Source organism: Lolium perenne, chromosome 6, assembly GCF_019359855.2.
Source record: "Lolium perenne isolate Kyuss_39 chromosome 6, Kyuss_2.0, whole genome shotgun sequence".
NCBI classification, from domain to species: Eukaryota; Viridiplantae; Streptophyta; class Magnoliopsida; order Poales; family Poaceae; genus Lolium; species Lolium perenne.
This window is the reverse complement of record NC_067249.2, coordinates 233,524,424-233,550,293: the sequence shown is the minus strand read 5'-3', so window position 1 is coordinate 233,550,293 and position 25,870 is coordinate 233,524,424. Positions and strand designations below refer to the sequence as shown.

Below are 25,870 nucleotides of genomic sequence, written 5' to 3'. Positions count from 1 at the left end.
GGCGGCGCGGGACGGGTCCAGGCTTGCTGGTGCGGCGGCGCGGGACGGTTCGGGCTTGGCTGTGCGGCGGCGCGGGGTGGGGCGACGCTCGGCGGCGGCGCCTGGCGGCTGCAGCGCGCGAGCTCGTCTCCGCTCAACAGCGCCGCGCGGGAACTGTCGCGACCGCCCGCGAAAGCCTCTGGTCGTGCCCGCGTTGGTGAAAAGTCTGTGCCTGTCCTTCTCATTTTGCCTTTGCCTGCTGTGAGCTGTTAGATGCAGATTGGAAGGTGGATGAAAGGGGTGATGGCACGCCGTGCCCTGCTAGTCTAATGTTACTGAATCCCAGTCCATTCTTGGCTGTTCAAATCCTTTATCGCGAGCGTCTTCGTTGCCAATGCTTGGCGCGGTGACTCCCTTCCCTATTTTGTTGAGAGAGATATAGGTCACAAATGATCCCCAATATGTACATCCGTTCTAATCTTTCCTCGCATAAATTTCATTAGCTCCATGAGTTAGCACGCAAGATATCCACGTGAGATTTGTTTCCGCTGATACCCAATTTTGCATTAGGAAAGCCAACTCATAGATTTTGGTCTGGTAGCTAGCAGTTTATGTCTTGCATCAGGTTGGACATTGGACCGCCGGTAAGATGGCCTACCAATTAACTCCAACTATTTTCTTCTACCAAATAGCTAGGCAAAAGTTTCTTTGTTATACAATCGGATTACATGCTGTGCAGATAAAAGTATGATGGACTTACTAGGAGATGTTCAGTATATATGGACTCCAGTTATGGTTGTGTTATTTATTTATGCACACCTTACGTTTCATAAATTGATTGAAGGAATTGTATGGAGGGTGGCTGCGTGGTGTTCTTCGCGGACAGAATAAGCTAAGCTGTTCATTGAGTTGAAGGCATTGTCTCTGTAACAAAGCTTGCATCACATAGTGATACATGAGAGAATGTACATCGCCAACATGTAAGGGAGATGGTTAAGGAAATAGTACTGACTGTAACTGAAGTTGGAAGACTGGACTACAATGTTTTCCTTGACGTGAAGACAATAGAGGGGATGTATGAAATTAGTTCGAGTCTAATGGAGGCTTTATCTGTCATCAAACTCCACTGAATCGCACGAGATCTCAACTGCACCCGCCGCTGCGAGGTGTGTTTCGATCTGGCTAATTCTATTTTGGTTTGTTAATTATTATTATCAGAATCAGAACTTCAGCTTTGTTCCCGTAAAAGCGCGTACCGGAGAACTTCATCTACGGGCTAATTTCAGTTTCAGCTTTCTATAGAAATTTGCTGGAAGAGGTCTCCAAGATATTGACAATGAATAAATGATATGAGAGGATGCTGCCACGGCAAATACTGGTCCCTTACCCCTTATCCAACATTTTCAAAGCTGGTATGTTCGTCCATTGCTCATTGCAAGAACGCCCCATATTTTGCCATCATGTGGTGTTAGTTTTGTTTTGTTTACAATAGATCTCTGAATTTTACGATGCCACCTGCAAAATGGTTGAACAGTTTCATGAATTCAATCTTTGTCAACATATATATGGGAGTAGCAAATTCAATCTTTGTCAGTATATGCACCAAATACATTCACGCCACCCACATGATTTTTTGGCTAAAAGTTTAGAAACTGATTATTCAGATCTAAAAGAATGCCATGAGCGTAATTTTTGGGTAGTGTATAGGTATCATCGTGGGTGAAACTACTTTCCATGTTACCAGGTTCAACCAGTGAGCCGAAGTGTGGTGCTTTTGAGTTTCAGGGGTCCCAAGCCAGCTTGTGCTTCTGATGATCCATACTTCCGGGGCGACGTCGGTATGCCTTGCAGTTCGCAGTGCTGGGACTGCTATGCCAACTCCTGGCGTGCATCCTTATATTTCAGATATCTTTCTTTCTAGGATTTGTTGGTACTTTGTCTCAACATTGAGTTTGATCTATGCAAAACAAATAGGTAGCAAAAAGGTAGTGTATACTATATCCGCACACCAGAAGTTCCGTGTGGTTTATTTGTATTTCACATCTTCTGAAGTTCATAAAAATATTCATGGTTAGTAGTGGCTTGCTGAATTGTCTATCCTAAAGTTATGCTCATCGGCTCATAGTAAGCTGTTCAGTTGTTCGTATTCAGGTAACTTGCTTATATTTTGTTTTTGCTAGCTTGACCATAACGCCGTTCGGGATTTATTTCTTCATGCCACCGTCTTTTATGTAGGCTGCTGGGCCCTGTTGTTCTTAGTATGGGTGGTACCTGCGGTCTTGAATAAGCATATGATTTATTACATATAATTACTGGATATGTTACTTTTCCTTCCAGTCATGAATGTTTATCCAAGACTTTTTATTTCAGTTGGAGATTAGGTGGTGACGGTGTCTTCATCTAAAGATATGCTGGGCCTACTTTGTGATCAAAGAGAAGAAAGATAAAAAGGTAGCACAACACGCACACACCCCAAAAGGTACTTAACTCTGTCACTGTCATATACTAGGAATTAGTGTTTACAACTAGAATAGAGGATGATTTATATTTCCTATACTGCAGTTATCCTTCTATAAGAAAAATAACACGGGTAAAGGAAGTATCCTTGATTTCTTTATTTCGATATCGCAATGCAGAACTCTAGGTTTAATTCTTCCTTGATACTTCAGTTTATGGCACTAGGACTACAAGGAGATCAGTTATAACTTATTATAGTTCAAAAGTGGCGTGGATATACCATAGAGAACATGTGAACGCTGCTCATTTTATTATTACAGCTTCTTAAATTAAACAGTATGTTCATTCGAGAAATTTACATTTGTCATACTATTGGACTGGTTACATTGATCAGAACATGTTTCTTTTGCTTTGCCCCTTCCCTTTGTGCATAACTTCAGAATATAAAATATCGACCTGTACCTGGCATTTGAGTATCTTTTATAGGGACAAGAAAGCTTTAACTTATTCAAGATAGCACAATCTCTAGACACTAGAATGCACCAAACTGCAAATGGGTTTCAGTTGTGTGGTTTGTACAATTCTTTAATCAATGCACCTTCACTACATAGCACCATCTTTCTTACCCCACCGAGCTTAGAAATAAGGGTACCCTAGATATAAAGCTTTCCAATTACACCAACCATGATGAAGGTATATAAATAACTTCCACGTTGAGCTATTTCAATTTTGTGCATATATTCTATCAAATATCTGCTCGATTAGTTTCTATATCTGAATTTAACATGCCTGTTATCTTCAAGGTTGTAAATGACAGTGCGATACTAAACAATCGAGCAGCATGGTTCATGATTATTTACAAGATGCTAACTATGAAACCAAAATCTGCAAGGTTTATTTGTCAAGTATATATCTTTACAGCTTACTTTTCGCTTGCAGTATGTGAGATGTTTGTTTTTCGAGATGTGACATGCCACACTATATTATCCAATCTAATAACCTCAAATTTTAAGAAGTAAAATGGTTTCAAACATTACAAATTCTAATACGACTACTAATTTACAGTTTCCAACTTTTCATCTTAGATCAATCTAATGATCGAAGCAGACGACACATTTTAATTGCTCCAACGATGTGTCATCTAGCATGTTGTGTTCTTCACTTCTTCTATAGAAACACCAAAGATTTCTACATCCATACAGTTGACAGTTGGTATTCTCCATACAAAACGCGATTGTCGGTTTTGCCAGGTACAGGTAAGAATGCTCTAGCTCTCTTTGCTTATTTCGCTTGGTTTCTTCCTGATATAATATTATGTTATTTGACAAGTGTTTTGGTTTCTACCGAAAGATTCCTACAATGGTATGCCATGATCAATTGCTTCTTTACTAATTTGATGTTCTTGACAAGATCAATTGCTTCTTTACTAATTTGTTGTTCTTTCCCTGGGACCATATAAGTGTCGGAATTGATCTGGTCTTCCCTCTATTCAGTTCTTACATTCAACTACTTTTACATGGTGCACAATCTAAATTCTCGCAGTGGATCTACTATTTATACTCAGGACAAGCATGATGTATGCTCCGATAAATCTGCAGCCTTGGGCGTGTCTTTACTGCACATATGCGACTGAAACCCTTTCTCAGTTTCACAGCTTGGCAGCTGACACAGTGATATAATCTATTTGAGACAAACTTGCTAACTGTAGAGTACGACTAATTTTGGCAATCACAGGCATCATCACTCTGAATTTTCAGGTTTACCCCTGCATAGTACCTACTTCAACTGCATAATCTGTCTGAAAAATGTAAAATGTACAGTCATCACAAAACAAAGTACTTAGCTAGCATTAACAGGCTAGCCTTGCTGTTACAGTTAAGAGTTAGATGGCATTAGGCATGTCTGAATGGCCAGCAATCCTATAATATGTATATATATTGATGTTATGGAGTGTAAAAATTCCACTGTATGAAAATCTCTTCCTATTTATATTCTGCAGCATCATCTATTTATGTCACTGATGATAGCCCATTTTCTGCTACTATTTGTTCATATGACTATAAAATTATAATTCAAACTCTGCACTCAACAAGCTGTTAAAAGCTGCTTGCAAAGGTGATACAAAATATATATGAAAACCGCTAACTAATTAGGCCAGAGGACTATCACTACATGCAAAGCCTGATTGAAATACAGATCAACGGCATGCAAATTGCATATCATAACAGTGGCGTATATTTTGTTTTATGTAATCATTCAGCTCAAGGGTCTTCTCTACAAATATAGAGTCACGGGCGCGGCGTGTCGCCGCGCCTATGCCTCCTAGTACCATTGAAAGAAAGCAGGTAAATAATCGGAAGCGGAATTTTCCTATACTGAAACATCATTGCAACCTAAAGTACTGCATCGGTTTTTGTTAGTGTACTTACCTAGCTAGCATGGAAAAGGAGGACGTTCGGTGGTGACCTTTTTATGTTGCTTCTTGTAACAACATAGTAATTTCACGGGCTATGCATGGCATGTGCTCATGTGGGCCTATGTATGCATTAAACCGAACCATTCGGACATAGATTTAGTGCACATGGACACGAGTGATCCTGTTTTTTTAAATAAAATATCATATTTTTGAGTTTCAATTTTTTTTGAAAATAAATTCGTATATAGTCAATGTTGCATTACATAAACGTGTAAAATATCAACTTCAAATACTTCATATTCTATGATCTACACAAAAATGATAAAAGTATAGATCTGAGTAGTCATTTTCAAATCTACCAAACATATCAGATTTTGTCATTTTTGTCTAGCACAAAATAAAACGAATTTCGGGGTTGGGATTTTGCATGATTGTGAGATGTATTACTGACAATCCTCAAAATTATTTTCAGATTTTTTAGTAACTTGTAAAAATATTTTTATAATATTTTTAAAATGACGAGAGCACCGGAGCTCGGGAGCCAAAAACACTTTCCGGAACCATTCCTCCATTATAAAAGAAAGATTATAGTGTGAAGAGCATTTACAAACTGGACCTAGAGCGAGTTTGAAGTTTCCAGTGAGGATGTTGGCAAGGGAGAGTAGCTACAACGAATTGGTAGGTGTGAGAGGCATCCAGAACATAGTGAGATCATCGTACTCACATCCATTTTCTGTCCAAGGCCAACCCTTTGCTACATTTGTTTCTTATGTCCACATATTTTGCGATTTTAATGACATGATTTTCCCATGTTAGCCATGAAGGGGAAAATTGCTACCTTTTATAGGTTGATTTGCATTGGCATCTCGACAGTTTTTCGTGTGCTAAGATGTAGCCAGGGTCTGTTTCATAATCTAGTATGTTTTAACAAATAATAGTTTGCCAAAGCATATCACTCCGTGTATTACATTGTGGAACATAGGTAGTAGGTAGCAACTTAGTATGCACTGAAAGTTTTGTGCTTGATTGATCACATCTTCTCTCACAGCAGGATTGCAATAATTGACGTCTCCTTAAAAGAACTTAGCATGGTGTCTGCTTCAAACTTTTGTCACTGGATTAATCAACGTCAACATTTACAAAAAATAAGATTGATGGGGCGCAGAGTTGGAAGGGAGCCTCGAAACCAGTGTGGCAGGACGAAATTGGGGAGCCGCCACGGACGGACCGCAGGGTGAGGTTACACGACGCCTGTCGCTGAAGGGTTGTATGCACATCGGGAAGAAAAGTAGAAATCCACAGGAGCCCTGTCTGCATGTTTGCTTCCGGGCAGTGCAATGTTACTGTTGTTAACAGTTGAACGTGTGGAGCTTGCATGAGTCGCGCTCGAGTACCTGGTTGCAGCCGCTGTCCCACGAAGTGGGGAGGCGTGCCATGTTCAACTCCAGTATTGCTTTGATGTTCTACTGCTAACGAAAAATCCATTTATGCACAAGAACTTGACAAGAATGCACAATGAATGCACAATGAAAACCAACATGTAGTTGAATGTTTAGGAGGGCAATGGTAGCCCCTCAGGCCCTCACTATGAATCAAACCTTCAGCTTCAGGTTCAACTTTTCAATGACTCATAAGGACCTAATATTCTTTCAGTGTGAGACGACGTTCCCGTCAACAATGAGACACACATTGACACGCGTATGATAAAGCAAGCTACTCTCCTGACGATTGGTTGATGGGATAATGTTCACTTCATTTCTTGTTAAGCTAAAACAAATTAAATACAGTAGTATCACTTGTTTATTTTGCTGTTTGGTGACCCCTTCAGCATATATCTGTAACTGCCTATTGGCCACTAAGATAATTTGGCTGGTCCAAACTATATGGTGATCCCTTGCTTTAGGATTATACTGCATGATGTTGATTTTGTTTACTAGTAGAAGGTACGTGCTACGCACGTCAAGTTCTAATATAAGATTGCGAATATGGTTTAAAAGTAATGCGGCTATTTTACAATTATGATCCTAGGAGATTAATAACACAAGCAAAATTCATTTATGGAAACAGCTTTTTTCAGGAGCTATTCGACTCATTACAACAATTTTGGTCAAGTTTTCCTAAAGATCGATGGTATTTTGGTGTTATTGATTTGGATGGATTTTCAAAGTCGATTGTGCATACCTGAAAATAAATAGAGCTAGATCAAGTAATTTGGTTGTAAATTTTTTGTTGCCGATTAGTGGCTGACTCGGAAAAAATTAGAGGCTAGGCACACCTTAATTTTTTTGCACTCTCTCAGTTGTGATAAGAGTGCGGATTGACAAATAAAACAACACATATACAAGATACTTGGATAATAGCAGACATTAACTTGACAGTACACACAAAAAATGAGGCAACGTGTTGAACTCCTGCAAGAGAAGTGCAGTCGTTTATTTAGTTTTGGGGTTGCTATGGGAGTCCCAATTTGGATTAGTAAAAAAACTCTACAGAGTTGGCCGCCTCATGTACTGCCACTGGACCCAGACAGAAAACAACTGTATTTCTCTCTCTTCCTCAGCCCCATCCGACTTAAATCGAGCGAACAAAATCCTCTCCCTTTTCCCTTCTTAACCTCACATGATATTGCTAAATTGAGCCATGAAATCGGCGAATTGTTTGTGTGCATTGCCGAATGAATGCCCATGGGATGGAGGCGGGGTTGCAGAGATGGAAGCCTAAGAAACGGATCTGAATCTCCAATTTTTTTTAGCATCGATCTGAATCTCCACCAGGACAACTTACGGCTGTGGATGGCTTGAACTCGGGCCGGGGCACCCGGACGGCAGACGAATGCAACAATCTGCTCCGACGGGCAGCCTCAAAATTGGGCCGGAGGACCCGGTCGACCGGCGGATGCGTCGGTTCTCCGACGGACAGCACCAAGCTTGTACTCAGCTCCGATGCGTAGCTCTGGCCGGAGTCTAGTCGGCAAGCTGCCCATCCATGCAACCTGCTACAACTGGGTCTCCGAAGCTGGTCTGCTGCAGCGCTGCTCCTGCGCTTGCTCTTCATGTGCAGCAGCCGAGCAGCTCTGCGCTTGGGCCGACGATAATTGGGGGATAGTAGAGGGAGCAAGCAGCGCCGCGATAAGTCTAGAAAGTCCTACAACCACTTGTTTTGGCGCGTGTCCGTACAGAGCGAATCCACAAAATTTCAGCCGTTAGATCAATTGGGTTGTGTACTGATGAACGGCAGATATTCACCCAGTGGGTCAAATCAACGGCTAATATTTGATTCTGCACGGCTGTAGATGGCTAATCCAAATTCAAAAACTCGTGTACTATAGTAGTAGAGATAAGGCTGAGATGATTCAACTTTGGATCTTTTGACACAATTCCCACAATGGTGAACCTAATGTTTACTGCTCGAGTCAAAAACATATTGTGAGAATACCTCTCAATATGAATTGGACGATATGCATAGGTATGAAAATAGTAGAAGGAAACATATTAATGTTTCACTACCAGTCCAGTCTTAAGTCCCGTCCCTCAAGGCAGCGGTGTTTTGGTATTGTTCGTGTCATGAGACATGCTAGGACACTAACTATACTCTAGAGTTACAACATAGTGTCATATAACCACCAGGCATCAAATCAATATTTTCCACAAACACATCCATTTTCTTTACAGTTTGAACGTCCGGTACTCCTAGCTAGCAGTACAAACATATCAGATAAATATTGGGATTAATGTATCCACATAATTAGAGGATATTATAATTATGGCCGTACCCGCTCGCTTTTAACATTTGAACTTGCGGTGCTCTCTGTAATGTGTAACATGCCATGCTAGTAACTATAGTCATGCCTTGAACTATATGAGATAACTACGATAATTTTTTTAATAAAAGGTCACATTGCTAGTTGGCAATTTATTCTTAAATTGACTTCCTTTTTATCACCCATTGGTTGGACATCTTTCCATAATGTGGGTCTTCTGTTCCCACACTCTAAATGTTTTACACCCTTGTACGTTGTCATATACAAGGCTACCAAATAATATAGTGTAGCATTACAACATATTTGGTAAGCATGACCATGATTGCTTCTTGTTATTTTTACCTTTTAAAGAAAAGATAACTACACTAGTCATCGACCATCAAATCTACATTCTGCTGCTCCTTTTCATATGATACAGGCATCTCACTTGGAGCCTGCAAGATCAATAAAATCCTTCTTTTCTAAGAAAGAAACTTTTTGAACTAACCAATAGCATCAGCAAGATTGGTTTTAGCAAACTACAGAAACTGCAGCCGCTACCATCTAAAAAGCAAATAGCCATGGCATGAACCAGGTGCCTCTGGTTGCTGGATTTATGTGTGAACAGCCACCACCACTGCAAGAAACCTCAAGCGTGTTGCTTTCGGCACTGGCAGTTTACGCCAAGGATTTGTGCAAGACACTAGCACAGATAGGCGTTACGGTTCACATGGCACCGTGCCGCCCCATGCATTCTCAAATTACTTTTTGCTTCCTTTGGCAATCCTTATCTGTTCAAGAGTATTTATTTGCATCCTGAAAAATAATTCAAGCATCCTACAAATTCTTGTACCTTGATCAAGAGATCGATCATAATCATCATCATCATCAGGTTAGTAAGAATTCCATAGAGGTGAAGTAAGAGTGTGGATGAGAGCTTGAGCATAGAGTGACAGGATGTCAACGGGCGGGAGTAGCAAGACAACCCCGGTCATGAACCACTGGAGCAAGATCGTCAACGCAGACAAGGGCCACCACGCCGTATGTGTTGAGTTCAAGCAGGCCAGGGACCCTTTCAATTGGAGGAAGTACATGTGCAACAAGTGTGGGGCGCTCCGTGGCAAGCACTGTGTATGCAAGGCTAAGACCAAGGCGGATGACAACACGGGGATCAAGGAGGAGCACTTGCCACCGCGCAAGAGGCTCATGCTCAGGTACAAGCGGGAGAAGAAGGCCCTTGCTGCCGCCGCCTCCACAGCTAGGGAGAAGGGCAAGGAGGAGGGACTATGCATGGAGTTCAACCAGGCCAAGTACCCTTTCAATTGGAGGAAGTACATGTGCGACAAGTGTGGGGCGCTCCGTGGCAAGCACTGCATATGCAAGGCTAAGGCCAAGGTGGATGACGACACGGGGATCAAGGAGGAGCACTTGCCACCACGCAAGAGACTCATGCTCAGGTACAAGCGGGAGCAAAAGGCCCTTGCCGCTGCCTCCGCAGCTAAGGAGGGCAAGGAGCGACAGTTGGAGTTGGAGGAAAGGGAGACCACCTGGATTCCTGGGGCGACGACCACCAAGGGGAAGAGAGCCCCGAGGAGAAGGCGCACTTGAACTATATGCGACTGTTATCTCTCTTCCTGTGTTTCTGCATCACCTGCCTGTAAAGTGACCGCATAACTTGTATGAATTGTCGATCTGAAGCTCTTTCGCAATGTGGACTAAATCTGTGGGTCTGATGCACACACTTGTAGTGCTTCTTTCAGGGTAGATCAGAGACTCCAACATGCACTGGTGCCCATATATACAATATAGGTTCAGATAAATAGTAAGTTTCTGCCCAAATAGCAAGTCAAAGGCATGCTAAAATCTGTAACCAGAACCAGGGTGAACACATTAGTTCCCCCTGTCTTGGTTAAATTTGGCTCCACAAGTTAAACAGGGAGGCAAAGCATACTGAAAACACAACCTCACAAAATATTTGCCAAAAACAGAAACCTAACAAAATTATTGCCATCATAGCTAATGGTAGGCAGATATGGTCAGTTTTCAGTGGAACAAAGATTCCAAATTTGGTGGTTCTGAGAGCATGTGATTTCGCTCATTATAGCATTCAAAGAAATGAAACCAAGCATCCCGTGGAGTAAATCACAATAACGTGGGCAGCCGCATCCCAACATAGCCATTTCGTATTTAATATAGTGAGTACCAATACCATCAGTGACACACAGATCATCATAATCAGTATCCTTGGAAGGTAAGCAGACTTTATTCAATATCGAACATGCTACGCACCTCCAGTTTGCACTTAGCTTCAGCTTCAAATGTCTTGCACAAAATCTCATAGCTTGTACCAATCCTGATCTGCAATAATTGAAGGGGTCAAGATACAAATAGCTTGGTCTTAACCAGACTAGTTTCTGGGTAAAGTAATACCAGCAGATCCACTCGTGATGGTGAGGTAGGATATGGCATATCTGTGAGACAGAATAATTAGATTCAAATATTGAAACAGAGCTGGAGTAGAAACCATAAAATTAACCAACAACCAGAAGGTACACCCATTCGGTGCAGTAGAACAAAAAAAATTGTCGGCACAAAGTTTGAAGTTCACAACTGTACCTCAACTTATTGTAGAAAGCCATAGCTTCCGTATTAGGTTTTTGAACTGTTAGCATCATGGATCTCATTTGGCACTGCATATGCAGATGCACTGCGGATAAGTTTTATGATCATTCAAGCCAAGATGTCATCAAAATTGCAATCAGGCAAAAAGAAACATGCATAAATCAGAAGAGCTACCATGACAGCCTCTATCTTAACGTAATATTCAGAATGCAGCTGCTTAAGAAGATAGATCACCTTGCGAGGTTCAATCAACTGCATTAGAAACTTCCCCAACCCATTTCCTTGGGAAGTAGACTCCAACTGTATCTCATACACATAAACACTGAGCACATCCTCTCCAAGAAGGCAAGAACAAACCTGGAGTGTACAATACATTCCACTATTCCAGTGATTCCACTACATGCTCCATCTGTACATTCCACTATTCCAGTGATTCCACCCCTGCATCTTGCTTCCTAGAACTTTTTGCAATACAGATATTTGCAATTTGCCTGAAAGGGATATATTGTGCTTCTGGAGCAACCATTTCCTAGCACTTAATTTTCTCTTCTGAAGGCCATTCGGATCCATAAGGTCCCTGCATATTAACCTAAATTATTGTTAACCAGTGTTACATTCAGTAATCATGAGGAAGTTGAGAAAGATACATATTAGAGCATCCTGAACCACTAGATGCAGGTAAGGCATGTGAACTTGAGAAGATGTTGGATGAAATTCTTCGTTGGCAAAATGGAAGCTGATTGACATGTGCAGACTCCAAGTACACCTAAATACCTAAATATGAAGAAAACTGAGCCCAGGGTGATAAAATATGCTCCTCCAAAAAAGGATAAAGCTAGGCTCAAAGCAATAACCATTGTGCATTCAGTTCCCTTTTGTTGAATTTCTAAATCCAGCAAACACATAGAGTTTTCCTGAATCGGAACGCTACTAGCTAGTCCCATGGTACTAATTGTTTTGATCTGAAAGACAAATGTAGCTTACCCCTTCGATCGTATTTATATTTATGAGAAGCCAGGAAGTGCGCCGGATGATCCTTCACAACTACAACTTTCCTTATAAGTTATCCGATTGCCTTTTCCCTTCCCAATATCTCTTGGAAAGCATGATATCTGCATGAGCCCCCTTTGTATACCCATAACGCTCATAAAGTTATCTTGAACCGCTTATTCACTGAGTGATTGCTGTTATCTTAAAAAAACAAAGTAACCAAGTGCTAACTGTATTTCTAACCCACAAAAATAAAACAGTGGTTGCAACTTTCAGCATGGTTCAGCAGGATAACGCACATGGGCCATGGGTTCATGGCCATGTTTTTCGAAATGGGGAAAAAGCCCCAGCCTCTGCATCAATCGATGCATACAGCTTTTTATTGCATTATGAAAGTACGGACATGCACAAAAGTTTTACACATCACGGGTCACTCAAGGTTTCCATAAAAACTAGCCAAAAGAAAAAGAATGAAAGCACAAGGCGCCACAAGATCTTCATGTGAGTCGCCTCTCAGAACGCCAGCCGCACTGGTTGTATATATCCCGTGCTACCATTGCCAAACGGTTGCACCCAATATCCATGTCGTTGCGCACATCCTCTGGCTGTAGATAGGACCACGTATGGATCCAGTGGGTAGCCAAGGGAATAACCTGCATAAAAGATGGAAAATTCTTTCTGTTAAAGATAAAATCATTGCGGACCGTCCATATAGCCCAGAATAAGGCGCACACCCCAACTCTAATATGTTCCTTATCTTTCTTTGGAACTCCATTTAGCCAATTACCAAACGTATTCGTGACATTGGTTGGTGGAGGAATATTAAAAGTCATGTAAACAATACGCCATACCATTTTAATAAAAGGACATGAAAAGAAAAGATGTTGTATTGTCTCATCTTGATCACAAAAACAACATTTAGAGCAACCCTGCCAATTTCTTTTTTTCAGATTATCCTTAGTAAGAATTACCTTCTTGTGAAGGAACCAAATAAAAATTCTGATTTTAAGTGGAACCTTAATCTTCCAAATATATTTCTTTAAGAAAACAGTATGACCATCAAGTAAATCAAGGTACATAGACTTGACAGTAAAAGCGCCAGATGAAGTGAGTTTCCATCGAAATTTATCATCTCTATCGCACAACTGGATACTCATAAGTCTCATAACTAGATGAGCCCATCTATCCCATTGATCCCCCGATAAAGACCTCCTAAACCCAATATTTAACGGAGTTGAGGCCATAATATGAGCCACTGTCAAGTTAGTATGATTAACTATACGATATAATGATGGGTATTGATCACAAAGCGGCCTATCTCCCAGCCAAGAATCTTCCCAAAAACGAGTAATATGTCCATTTCCTATCTCCATCGATCCTCTCATAAAAAAATCATCTTTGACATTCATCAATCCTTTCCAAAATGGAGAGTCCGTCGGTTTTGCTAAAACCTGGGATAAGGTTTTTGATTTTAAATACTTATTTTGTAGGAGTTCTTGCCACACCCCTTGTTCATTCATAAGTTTAAACAACCATTTGCTAAGTAAACTCTTATTCTTTAATTCCAACACCTCAATTCCTAGACCACCTTGATCCTTCGGTCTGCAAATGATGTCCCATTTCGTGAGTCTATACTTCTTTTTATGACCATCACTTTGCCAGAAAAAACGGGATCTGAAAAATCTAATCTTTTTCTAACCCCCACTGGAAATTCTAAGAATGATAACATAAACAGTGGCAAACTCGTGAGTATGGAATTTATGATAATTAAACGGTCACCATAGGATAGCATCTTGCCAATCCAGCTACTAAGCTTTTTCTCAAACCTATCTTCAATTGGTTTCCACTCTCCATTTTTCAGCTTTCGAAAATGGATTGGAATCCCAAGGTACCTAAACGGCAGTGCTCCTGAATCACAGCCAAAGAGAATTTTATAATCATCCTCCATCTCTTTAGCCTTCCCGAAACAAAAAATTTCACTCTTATGAAAATTTATTTTGAGCCCGGACAGCTGTTCAAAAATGCACAGGACCAACTTCATGTTAAGTGCTTTATCTAAATCATGCTCCATGAAAAGAATGGTGTCATCAGCGTACTGCAATATAGATATCCCTCCATCAACTAAATGTGGAATAAGGCCACCAACTTGACCATCATTTTTTGCTCGTTCAATCATTATGGCTAACATATCCGCAACAATGTTAAAAAGAATAGGAGAAAGCGGATCACCCTGGCGAAGCCCTTTTTTGGTCTGGAAATAATGGCCTATGTCGTCATTTACCCTAATACCTACACTCCCCTTCTCAATATATCTCTGGACCCAATCACACCAAGTCGTATCAAAGCCTTTCATGCGCATTGTTTGTTGCAAAAAATTCCAATTCACTTTATCGTAAGCCTTTTCGAAGTCTATCTTAAAAAGAACACCATCCAATTTCTTCCTATGAAGTTCATGAATGGTCTCATGGAGAATCACTACACCCTCTAATATATGTCTTCCTGGCATGAACGCGGTTTGTGTTGGCTGAACAACTCTCTCCGCAATGCCAGTTGCACGATTTGTCCCAACTTTCGTGAACACTTTAAAGCTAACATTAAGGAGACAAATTGGACGGTATTATTGAATTTGGGTAGCATTTTCCTTTTTAGGCAATAAAATAATAGTCCCAAAATTTAGATGAAATAAAGGCAACTCACCTTTTTGAAAACTAACGAACATAGCCATTAAATCATTTTTTATGACATTCCAGAATCGCTGATAGAACTCAGCTGGAAATCCATCAGGACCGGGAGCCTTGTTTTTTTCCATTTGAGAGATGGCCTCAAAAACTTCATCTTCTGTAAAATTTGCTACTAAAATGGCATTCTCCTCTGCCGAAATCTGAGGAATGTCTTGTGTGAAAGACTCATCCATAACACAAGTATTCATATCAGGAGGCCCGAATAGAGATTTATAGTACTCCGAGATGTAGTGTTTTAAATTATCTTGGCCTATTATAGTCCCTTCTTCCTGTTCTAGTTGGAAGATCTTTTTTCGCCTATGTTTTCCATTTGCAATAAGGTGGAAATATTTTGTGTTGTCACCCCCCTCCTGAATATGCTTGACCTTAGCCCGTTGAGCCCATTTGGACTCCTCATCTCGCCGTAATTTTGCGACAGCATTCTGGGCAGTACGCATAGCTTTTCGCTCATCCTCATCTAAAGGCGTAGTTTCAGCCTTAAGGTCGAGAGTCTCAATAATACTAAGAAGGTGTTCCTTTTCTATTTTGTAGGCGCCACTTAAATTTTTTGCCCAACCCCTTAAAACCTGTCTAAGGTGCCGGATCTTCTTTTGCCAAACCACAATGGGATTAGGTCCCGAGGAGACAAAAGCCCACTCTTTGGTAACCATCTCAACAAAACCCTCATTTTTTAACCAAGCCAATTCGAAGGAAAAGTGAAACTCATTTCCTTTAAAGGCATGAGCTCCCGAATCGAGAAGGAGCGGAGTGTGATCCGATCCCGATCTAGTAAGTGCCCTGACCGAGACCAACGGAAATTTTTGTTCCCACGACACACTAGCAAGTATCCTATCCAACTTCTCATATGTCGGCTTTTCACGACGATTGGCCCAAGTAAATTGTATGCCAGAGAGAGCTATCTCTCTCAAATCCAGACTCTCAATAATAGCATTAAACATGAACGGCCAGCGTGCATTAAAATTATCATTGTTCTTCTCCTCTTTACGTCTAATAATATTAAAATCCCCTCCCACTAGAATTGGTAAAGGTTCTTCCTCACAAATTCTAACTAATTCAGCAAGAAACTCCGGTTTATGCTCATCTTGTGCAGCTCCATAAACCGCCACTAACGCCCATCGAAAATTATCTTCTTTTGATGTTACATAAAATTTAGCACATCTGTCCCCTGCTATAATATTTTGAATGGTTAAGGATGCTGCATTTATTCCAACCAAAATCCCCCCAGATCTCCCAAGAGGGGGTAGGCAGTACCACTGAAAGTCCTGCCCTCCAGATATATGGCTGAGAAAGGGAGTTGAGAAATTATCTCTACCAGTTTCCATAATTGCAAAGAAATCCAATTTGTGTTCTTTAATAGTTTCAGCAACAAACCTATGCTTTGCGGGATCTTTAAAACCGTCACTATTCCAAAAGCTACCTCTCATTGAAGTTAAGATGCAGGTTTTTTTTTACTCAAGCGTTCACTCCTCCGTACAATTTTTGGAGCAACTTTCTTTTTTCTAGCATAAACCTTCAGGGGTTTAGTCTCACGGATGGGACTCTTCTCCTTTGAGATGAGTTCCGCATCATCGCGGAGGTCCGTTGATAATAAACTAGCATGTTGGATAATTTCACTGGTATCCATCTCATTGTTTTTATTGGTCTCATCTATGTTTTTTTGGATCATAATTAGGGTCCTTTTGTTATCCACTTGTTTGATGGTATGAATTCGCCAATCTCGTATGCCGCAGTTAAACCTTACATCATACAACGATGACAAGAAATGAAATCGGCCATTGGCAGCGGAAAGGGGCTTGGCGATACCCGTGAATCGAATCAAGATGAAGAAAAGGGGAGAGGACAGAATACTACGCTACCTCCTCTCCACGCCGCCGCTGCTCTGGGTCTTCTTGTTCTCCGCCGTCGCCGTTGCTGTCGACATCGCCGCCTCCTTTTATTGTCTTTTTTGTTGTTGTTGAGGATCCTTTCGTTCTCTCTTGGATCGTGGCTGTCGGTTGGAAGGGATGTGCAAGGATGGATGAATGGATGGTTAATTGTTTCATCCATCCATGGGCTTAATGGGCTACTGTGAGCTATTTGGGTCTTCTATACGTAGCATGTAGCATGAGCGAGGTCCACGGCCTTATGTCTTCACCATCCTATCCTGCCCCATGCCTCCATGTTCCTTCCGTTCCTCGAATGTGGTACCGTAAAAGTCCTCACAGACTAAGATCAAACAGAACAATCCCTCGAAAAAAATGATAACAAAACTTTATGACCCTCAAATTTCATACAGATTTAAAAATTCAGGACACACACCGTTCGTCGAGGCAATTGCTCAGCTGGAGCTGTGAACTGTGAAGCAGTGGAAACTGATTCTGCAGGTGCAAGTTTCATAGCGTGTCGCATATGCATGGTTGATAATATCCATGTTTTTAGAGCGATTAAACGGTGTAGTTAGTTGTACCCATTAGTTCGCCGTCTTTGAGTAGGCTTGACTAATCTGCTGATTCTTTTTGGACTAGGTTAAAACTTGTGACATTTGGTTAAGGTCAGATTATCACCAAACCATAATTTGGTTGACACATCTGGGATTTATTTGGATAGACGTAGTAGACAACCAAATTAGACAGAAAAGACACATGAAGAGAGCACCGGAGGTTAAATAACAACTATTAAATATTTTGAATGCCACAAAAAAAAGTTATTGGCCTGACAAGATAAAATCTTGAACGCCCATAGGGATATTGATGCCATATCCTTTCAGGTACATTTGCAGCCAACATTTGAGTATATAAATGCACCAGTAGTCCCTACATGAAAACAGCCAGATGTCAACGGTCAAGGTCTATGCTATCAGCTATATGTTGGGGCCGTCGGCGTAACCTCCAGACGGCTAAAAAAATGGTTGTCCACATAGCTGGAGGTATAACAACAGCCACCATCGGTATATCTTGGGCATAGGCATTTCTAGCGCTATGCCGACGGCCACCGTCGACATAGCCATGATGTAGGCATACCTCCTAAACACGTGGTGTGGCCATCCAGCGATTGGCGGACGCTTGACGGTGTGGAGCTACGTCGACGGGTGGAGAACGACCGTTGGCACATGTGTGCGATGCCGACGGCCTTGCTACGCCGATGGCCTAGTGGCCATGCCGATTAGAGCCTTGCTGGCGACGGTGGCCATCGGCACACGCCTACTCCTGGAATCCTATAGTGAGTGATATGCTAAACAAGTGGAATAGAGAACAAGTTAAATCTTCTCTTTATAACGATCTAAAGTTGTTAATATGACCCAAAAGACATCTATGTCCAGGTCTTTATCTACTTCAAGGTCTTTGTCAATCAGATAAATATACCTAAAAGGTTGGATACATACGGTAACTAGTCTCATCTCGGTTGCAGAGTTATCTCAAGTTGCTAGTTTGCCCAAAATCACTAAGTCTACGAAATTCTCCTCAAGTGAGTCTTCCACTCTGGCAATTCAGACAGACCCATTGAATTGTGTCCGTTTTCCTACAAAATACCTCTATCCCACAAAAGATGTTTTAGATTTGTTTAAACTTAGATGTATCTAGACAATATTTAGTGTTCAGATATATCTAGATTTAGATAAAATTGAGACATCTTCCGTGTGATGAGGGGAGTATAAATCCATCCCTTGAGCCTCAAGTCTACCACTTTGGGACAAATCTTCTTCATTACAAGTACAAATTCATTTCTCCAATAGATCCTCCTCTCGAATATGTCATCTACAATTTTTCAAGTTTCATCCGATGTTGGAAAATGACACACGAGAGATATGAATCAAATTTACAGACATATTTTTTATCTATATTGAATTTCATGTTCATTGGTCCTTTTAGAGAAAAAAAGCTATCCTTGTGAATGTTAAAATATGGTGTATAACATTTTCGAACAGTTCGTCTAATATGGTATCAGAACCTAAAGTCTCAAATCAAATGATATTAAACCTGAGGAGAAGTGTTAAAATATGTTGCCTACCCATTTCCAACAGTTTTGACTTTTGATTGAGTTAGCTGACGCATGCGTCTAATAGTGAAAATTATTGATAGTCCTAATAATTATTGAAAATGCAGAAGAGAAGTTTGTAATGTTTCTCTTTCTCAACATCCTGATCAACTAAAGCTTAGTAATGTGTGTATTGGAACACAGACAAGCTATCTTCCATTAGATGTTTCTAAATGATGGCTCAGTTCATCCTCTACATTGATCCCACAATTCGAAGATCATGGTCAAAATTTAAGGGACTTTCACGACTCCGGTGATAGTCCCACGCAAAATTTGCAGAGAGATGGAGTGTATAATTTCAATCCCATTCATGAAAATATTACGTATGCGTGCTAACATCTACAAGATTAATAGTTAATACAATTTTCCTTCTACACAAAAAGATGCTAAATATCCATTAGTTATTGAAATACATATTTCATCTTATTCTTTTAATCTATAACAAATAGACTACAAGCAAAATGAGACACATTTTTCTTACCCCTAGTATGTTGCTTTTGATAATGATATTGAAGTCAATTTGATCAGCATGCAACAACATGTGGCCTGGTGGGTTGTTGTCGTGCATTAAACAGAACCTGTGCTCTTCTTTCCCTCCTTTATAAAAGAGGGATAGTGTGAATAACACATACAACTGATCATGTGGGGGATGGAGTCGAGTTCTAGGTAGAGCGAGTTTTAAGACTCGTGTTATGATGTTGGCAAAACATAGTGGATACAGATAATCAATAGGCGTGGGATGCATTGGGAATACAGTGAAAATCATACTCAAGTCTATTTTATGCGACTCTGTTCATGTCCGCTAGATGACCCTAGTGAGTCGGTACACAAAGCATTGCAAAGGCGCATCAAGATATGGTCATGCTATTGAGTTCAGATTCGGTAGAAGCACAAATAGAGTGCCTCCTCGTCTAAGTGTCAATGCTGGCGGTGTTTCCTTCCCTGCGAGTGTACCTGGAGCAACAGCCAGGGGAGCTCATCATTAGATACAAAGTGTGGCTTCGAAATATCGCATTACAATTGCCACTTCGACCGTGTGGTCAGGCTCCACACGTGCTTCTGGATCCAGGCCAAGGAAGCGAATCGGACATCCACACGATCCTCCCCTGGATCTAGCTTGAGCATGTTTTGCTATTGTTTTGAGATCAGGACTACCGGCCAAGGCCTCAAACCGGCGTACGTGACGGTATGAGGCGAGAGCAAGACCCACCCGGCGAGTAATTGGGTGCTCGTGCTCACTGGAAGTGGGTAGAATGGGAAATTAAGTAGGCTCCTAGTTGAGTTTCCATCACACTGTGACTAGTGTGCGCATCATGCACCTTCAACTTTTTTGTCAATGCTTGGTCTTCTGTTCAGTTCATCCAAATACATAACCGTTTATTTTCCTTGATGGCTCACTTGAGAAGATGCGGGCGTTTCAAACTGAATTCTGGCTTGGTGTTTCTCCCCCGGCAATTGTGGGAACACTAGCCTCTATTTGTAACCTTGCTTCTGCTTAATAAATCTTTCTTTCCCCCGCAAAAAAAGAAGAAGAAGATGCGGGCGTTTTCTTAAAAAAAGTACATATTATTATTTCTTTTCCATGTTGGCTACGTCATCACTCTCTTTATTTTCCTTGTATGTGCTTTCTTAGACATGTATTCTATCACCAAATTCAATTAATTCCAACATTCTGCGGCTAGACAGTATTTTATCACCCCTATTTGGTAGAATATAGTAGTAACTTCACGGGCTCAAGAACAAAATGTAGGCCGTTGGGTTGTTGCACGCACTGAACCAACCTATTCCGTTTCTCATGTATAAAAGGGAGACGGTGCAATTTTTTATAGAAACCGATCATGTAGGTTTTGGCGAAAGACCTAGAGCAGCTTCAAGCCCCATGTGATGAGATGGAAATACTTAGTAGTGTCTACAAAGAATAATTAGTGTAGGTATGAGACGCATAGTGTCTACAAGAGTTGTCGCTTTGGGTCGTCTCCTCCAGGGCGACTCGGGGCGGAAACCCTAACCCTCCCCGCCGCCGCCTTCCCCACCCTCCTCCCCCCTCCTCGCCGTCCCCTGAGGTTGCCGTCGGCGAAGCCTGGCGCGTCGGTGATGGGGGCGGTGGGGATCCGCGCGCGGTCCCCTGGTGCGGCGGTATGGAGGCACGCCTCCGCACTGGGGGATGGCCCCGGCACCTGGCGGACGATGGTGGCGCAGCCCTCTCATCCCTTCTCCTCAACGGCCACGCCGGGCGAGCGGTGATGTGGGCGGCGGAGCGCCCTGGAACCTGGCGGCGCGGCCCTCTCCTCCCTTCCTCGCCAGGAGGGCGGTGATGGGGGCGGCGGCGCGGCCCCGGAACCTGGCGACGCGGTCCTCTCCTCCCTTCCTCGCCTCGGCATCGCCGGGCGGGCGGTGATGGGGGTGGATCTCGTACTTCTAATCCTCAAGGTCTGAGACCACGTCACCATGGGCGGCGGCCCTGGATGGTGGTGACGGCGTTGACCTGGTGGCAGGTGGCGGGCGTCCGGTGCCGCTGACCGTGGCACCGCGGTGGTGATCTTCTCTCTCGCCGGAGGAGATCGGCTAGTTGTGTGGCTAGCCGTGGCGGTTTCGTGATCTGTCGCCTAGCTCCCGATGGCGAGGCGCAACTGCCGGTCAAAGCCGGCCCGGACTTCTGTCATGGCGGATGATGGCGACGTTGTTCGTCGTTACCTTGTTGAAGGCATTGTCTCTGCAGTCTACATTCTTTGCCTAGGCTGCTCCAGGGGAAACCCTAGACCCTGTTCTCCCGGATCGGACGATGGCGGCACGCAACGCCGTTCTCCCTGTTGGGGGCATCGTTTTTGGAGCAGACAACGGATGGCGGTGGTGCTGAGGTGGAGCGGTGTGCTTTTGCTGTGTCGGCGTCGTCGAGTCGCCGCGGCATGGTGTAGTGGTGTCTCGGAGACGGATGAAGTGTGATGGACGCGCGCAGGATGGTGGAGTCGTCTGGCGCCGTGGCGGCATCGATGGCAGGCCTAGCATGGTCAATGCGATGATCTCTCTTGAAGATGGAGTCGAGGAAGACGGCGGTAGCAACTTCTATGGCGTGTGCGTTGGCGTATGTTGAGAATCTGCTTGACTGGATGTGCTTCTCATCTGCTATTGGGCGGCCTAGGAAGGCATTTGGTTTTTCGATGATGTGAGTTGGTGAATTGTCACCCCTTCATCCCGCTGTAGGTTTAGCGAGGTGGCTTCGAGTTTTATATTTTGTATTATTCTTGTAAGGTGTTGTGAATAATCTAATACAAAAAGCCGTGTGCATCCCTTTGGATGCAGAAGCTGGGGTGATATTTCCCCCATCTTTTTAAAAAAAAGGTATAAGACGCATCTGGAACATAGTCTGATGTGATCATTTGGTACACATAGCATTGCAAAGGCATAACAATGTTTTGTACTGTCGGTAAGTTCAGATTCAACGGACGGACCGACAGAGCTAATGTCTCTCCTCGGCTGCCGCTCGTCGTCGTCGTCACCCTGCTCCAGCCTCAAAGCTTGCACTGAACGATAATCGGGCACCATCTCTAGGGTCGAAGTATGGATCCTAGTTTGTTGCGTTGGAAATCGGATGGAACTTGTATTTGTTAGGCCTAATACTTCAAGAGTAACACCAGATCGTGAACAATAGCCACTAGAACACCTAATGATCATAATCAGAGAGGTTTAGAGATGCATTACGGGGCATTGACGATCCCATCGACGCCTGCGTGAGGCAGGCTTGGTGTGGCGGTGTTGATGACGAACTTGTGGTCGATGACGATCTGGGGATCCTCCTGATCCCCTCGGGCCGCCACCTGCACTGCCCTGGAACAGAGCGACGAGGTTCCAGCCTTCCCGTTGCTTGTGCGCGGACTGCGATCGGTGCAGAGCCTTAGGAATATCGGGGAGCAGCGAGACTAGGCGACTAACAGAGGAGATCGCTAGCCACCGGGGCTCCCCCTTTTATGTGCGCATGCAACAGGGGGCCACGAACCACTGGTTGGTTAGCGACGCCCCCGATCAGGGCGTTTAGAGATAAGTCACGTACAGAAAAGGTCGTCCTGGACGTTGGTCCTGTGGGCCCCCTTTTCTTCTTAACGTTAAGTGTTTCTGAAAATATCTCTTTTATCTGTTAACTGAACCTGACAGTATCTTAACCTGACAGATCAATCCAACATTCTCCCCCTTGATCGTTAGGTTAACTTCATTTGCCCATTCTCCATAGAAATAATAAACCAAAGTGAGGTGTTGCAACAGCCAATGAAAATGCTATTGAACCTCAACACTTATAGCATACCAGCCTATTTCGAAATGGATAACATAATACTTATTGGGAGTGGTTCTTATTGTGGTCCCTTTATTCCAGAATCATAAGGCTTCCAGTAATCCCATGCCGGCAACATGCTCACGAAATATTCTGGGTGGTAAGCCTTTCGTTAGCGGATCCGCAAGCATACGAGTCGTACTTATATGCTTAACATTAGTTGTTTGATCCTGGATCCTATGCATCACAACATGATACTTAATGTCATTGTGTTTGGCAGCATCACTTGACTTGTTGTTATTCGCATAGAAAACTGCGGGTTCATTATCGCAGTACAATAGAAGTGGTTTTGAAATGCTGTCGACCACTTTAAGTCCGGGAATGAAATTCTTTAGCCATACAGCCTGCCCAGTGGCCTCATAACATGCTATAAACTCTGCTTGCATCGTAGATGAAGCAACTATAGTTTGTTTGGAGCTTTTCCACGATATAGCTCCTCCGGCAAGTGTGAATACATAACCTGACGTGGATTTCTTACTATCCACACAACCGGCATGATCAGAATCTGAATAACCAACAACTTGTAGGTTATCAGACCTTCTGTACGTAAGCATGTACCCTTTTGTCTCTTGCATATAACGCAAGACTTTCTTTGCGGCCTTCCAGTGGTCTAGTCCTGGATTTGATTGGAATCTGCCAAGCATCTCGGTTATATAAGCCAAGTCAGGGCGTGTACAAACTTGTGCATACATGATGCTTCCGACAACTGAAGCATAAGGAACCGACTTCATCTGATCAGTTTCAATTTGGTTCCTCGGACATTGAAATGTCCCAAACTTATCGCCCTTGACTACTGGGGCAGGTGAGCCAGAGCACTTATGCATATTGAATTTCTTTAGTACTCGCTCAAAGTATGCCTTTTGTGATAGTCCCAACACACCTTTAGACCTATCTCCATGAATCTCAATGCCGAGGACATATGAAGCTTCACCGAGATCTTTCATATCAAAATTGGAAGACAGAAAATTCTTGGTCTCGTGCAGCATATCCTTATCACTGCAGGCCAATAATATGTCATCCACATACAGGACTAATATTGTGAACCTACTGCCCTTAAACTTAACATAAATGCAGTTGTCCTTAACATTTTCAGTAAAACCAAAAGTTCTAATAATCTTATCGAACTTGAGGTACCACTGTCTTGAAGCTTGCTTCAAGCCATAGATGGATTTCTTCAGACGACATGCTAAATGTTCCTTTCCTTCCACAACAAAACCTTCCGGCTGAGTCATGTATACGTCTTCATCAAGGTCACCATTTAGAAATGCCGTCTTAACGTCCATTTGATGCAATTCTAGGTCGAAATGAGCTACCAGAGCCATGACGATCCTAAAAGAATCTTTAGATGACACAGGGGAGAAAGTCTCATTATAATCGATTCCTTCTCTCTGTGTGAAACCTTTTGCCACAAGTCTAGCTTTGAACCTTTCGATGTTCCCTTTGGGGTCGTACTTAGTTTTGTAGATCCATTTGGAGCCTACTCTTTTGGCGTCATTAGGAACTTCTACTAGGTCCCAAACATCATTTGAGCTCATAGATTTCAACTCGTCTTCCATGGCGATTTGCCACTTAGACGAATTCAAACTCTTAATGGCCTCCTTGTATGAGGTTGGATCCTCCACCTTTCCTATATCGTCTACATCCTCACTCATGTAGGTGATATAATCATCTGAGATGGCTTTTCTTCTTTCTCGATGTGATCTTCTCATAGGCGATGGTGGTGGAGGGGCATTATTATTATGAGGATCTTCTTCATTATCCGACTGGTGATTTTCTTCACCTTCTGGATTTGCGTTATCATTAGTTTCAGGATCACCATCAGGTTGAGGACCAGAACTGTGAGGTTCAGTCTCAACATTAGAAGTGATTCTCCTCTGCATTGGTAGAACGACCTTTTGGATAATCGGAGATGGAGCACACACCCGCTTTTCCTCAAGATCGATCTTCCTTATTTGTTAACTTCATTATCCTCAAAAAATACCGCTTGCCGGGTCTCCACGTACTTAGTGGTATGACCTGGGCAATAGAAACGATATCCCTTTCCCCTGTGCGGGTATCCGACGAAGAAACAACTAACCGTTTTTGGGTCTAACTTCTTAAGTTGTGGATTGAAAATTCTAGCTTCAGCAGGACAGCCCCACACACGTAAATAGTTCAAGCTCGGTTTCTTTCCCGTCCACATCTCGTGAGGTGTGTTCGGTGCTGACTTAGTGGGAGCAAGATTTAAAATATGTGCAGCCGTCTTTAATGCCTCCATCCATAGGCTTACCGGCAAACTTGCATGACTGAGCATGCTACGCACCATATCCAAAAGCATGCGATTGCGGCGCTCAGCCACACCATTTTGTTGAGGTTCACCAGGCATTGAATAATGGGCAACAATTCCATTCTCAGCTAGGAACTTAGCAAAAGGTCCTGGAATTTGCCCATAAGGAGCGTGCCTACCGTAATACTCTCCCCCGCGATCAGATCGTACAACTTTAATTTTTGCATTCAGTTGGTTCTCAACTTCGGCTTTGAACACTTTAAATTTGTCCAAAGCTTCCGATCGATCACGTATAGGGTAAATGTACCCATAACGGGAAAAG

General features: G+C 42.6%; 1 protein-coding gene and 1 long non-coding RNA gene across 3 annotated transcripts; one reads left to right on the top strand and one right to left on the bottom strand.

Moving 5' to 3' along the window:
• The first annotated feature begins 835 nt into the window (after window positions 1-835).
• On the top strand, window positions 836-2,595 carry LOC127306009 (uncharacterized). Of its 2 annotated transcripts, none has more exons than XR_007854311.2 (3): window positions 836-1,145; window positions 1,282-1,391; window positions 2,350-2,595. It is a non-coding gene; the product is annotated as an uncharacterized lncRNA (long non-coding RNA). The 2 variants fall into 2 exon arrangements; XR_011746832.1 differs by lacking the exon at window positions 2,350-2,595 and adding an exon at window positions 1,724-2,178.
• A 6,168-nt stretch (window positions 2,596-8,763) lies between these two features.
• Window positions 8,764-11,827, bottom strand: LOC127306008 (uncharacterized). Its single transcript, XM_051336613.2, has 4 exons — window positions 11,448-11,827; window positions 11,208-11,281; window positions 11,022-11,062; window positions 8,764-10,949 (listed from the first exon to the last, which is right to left on the bottom strand). Exons 1-4 carry the CDS (start codon window positions 11,586-11,588, stop codon window positions 10,927-10,929), a joined length of 279 nt encoding a protein of 92 aa, XP_051192573.1. The 5' UTR covers window positions 11,589-11,827; the 3' UTR covers window positions 8,764-10,926.
• Between the last annotated feature and the right edge of the window lie 14,043 nt (window positions 11,828-25,870).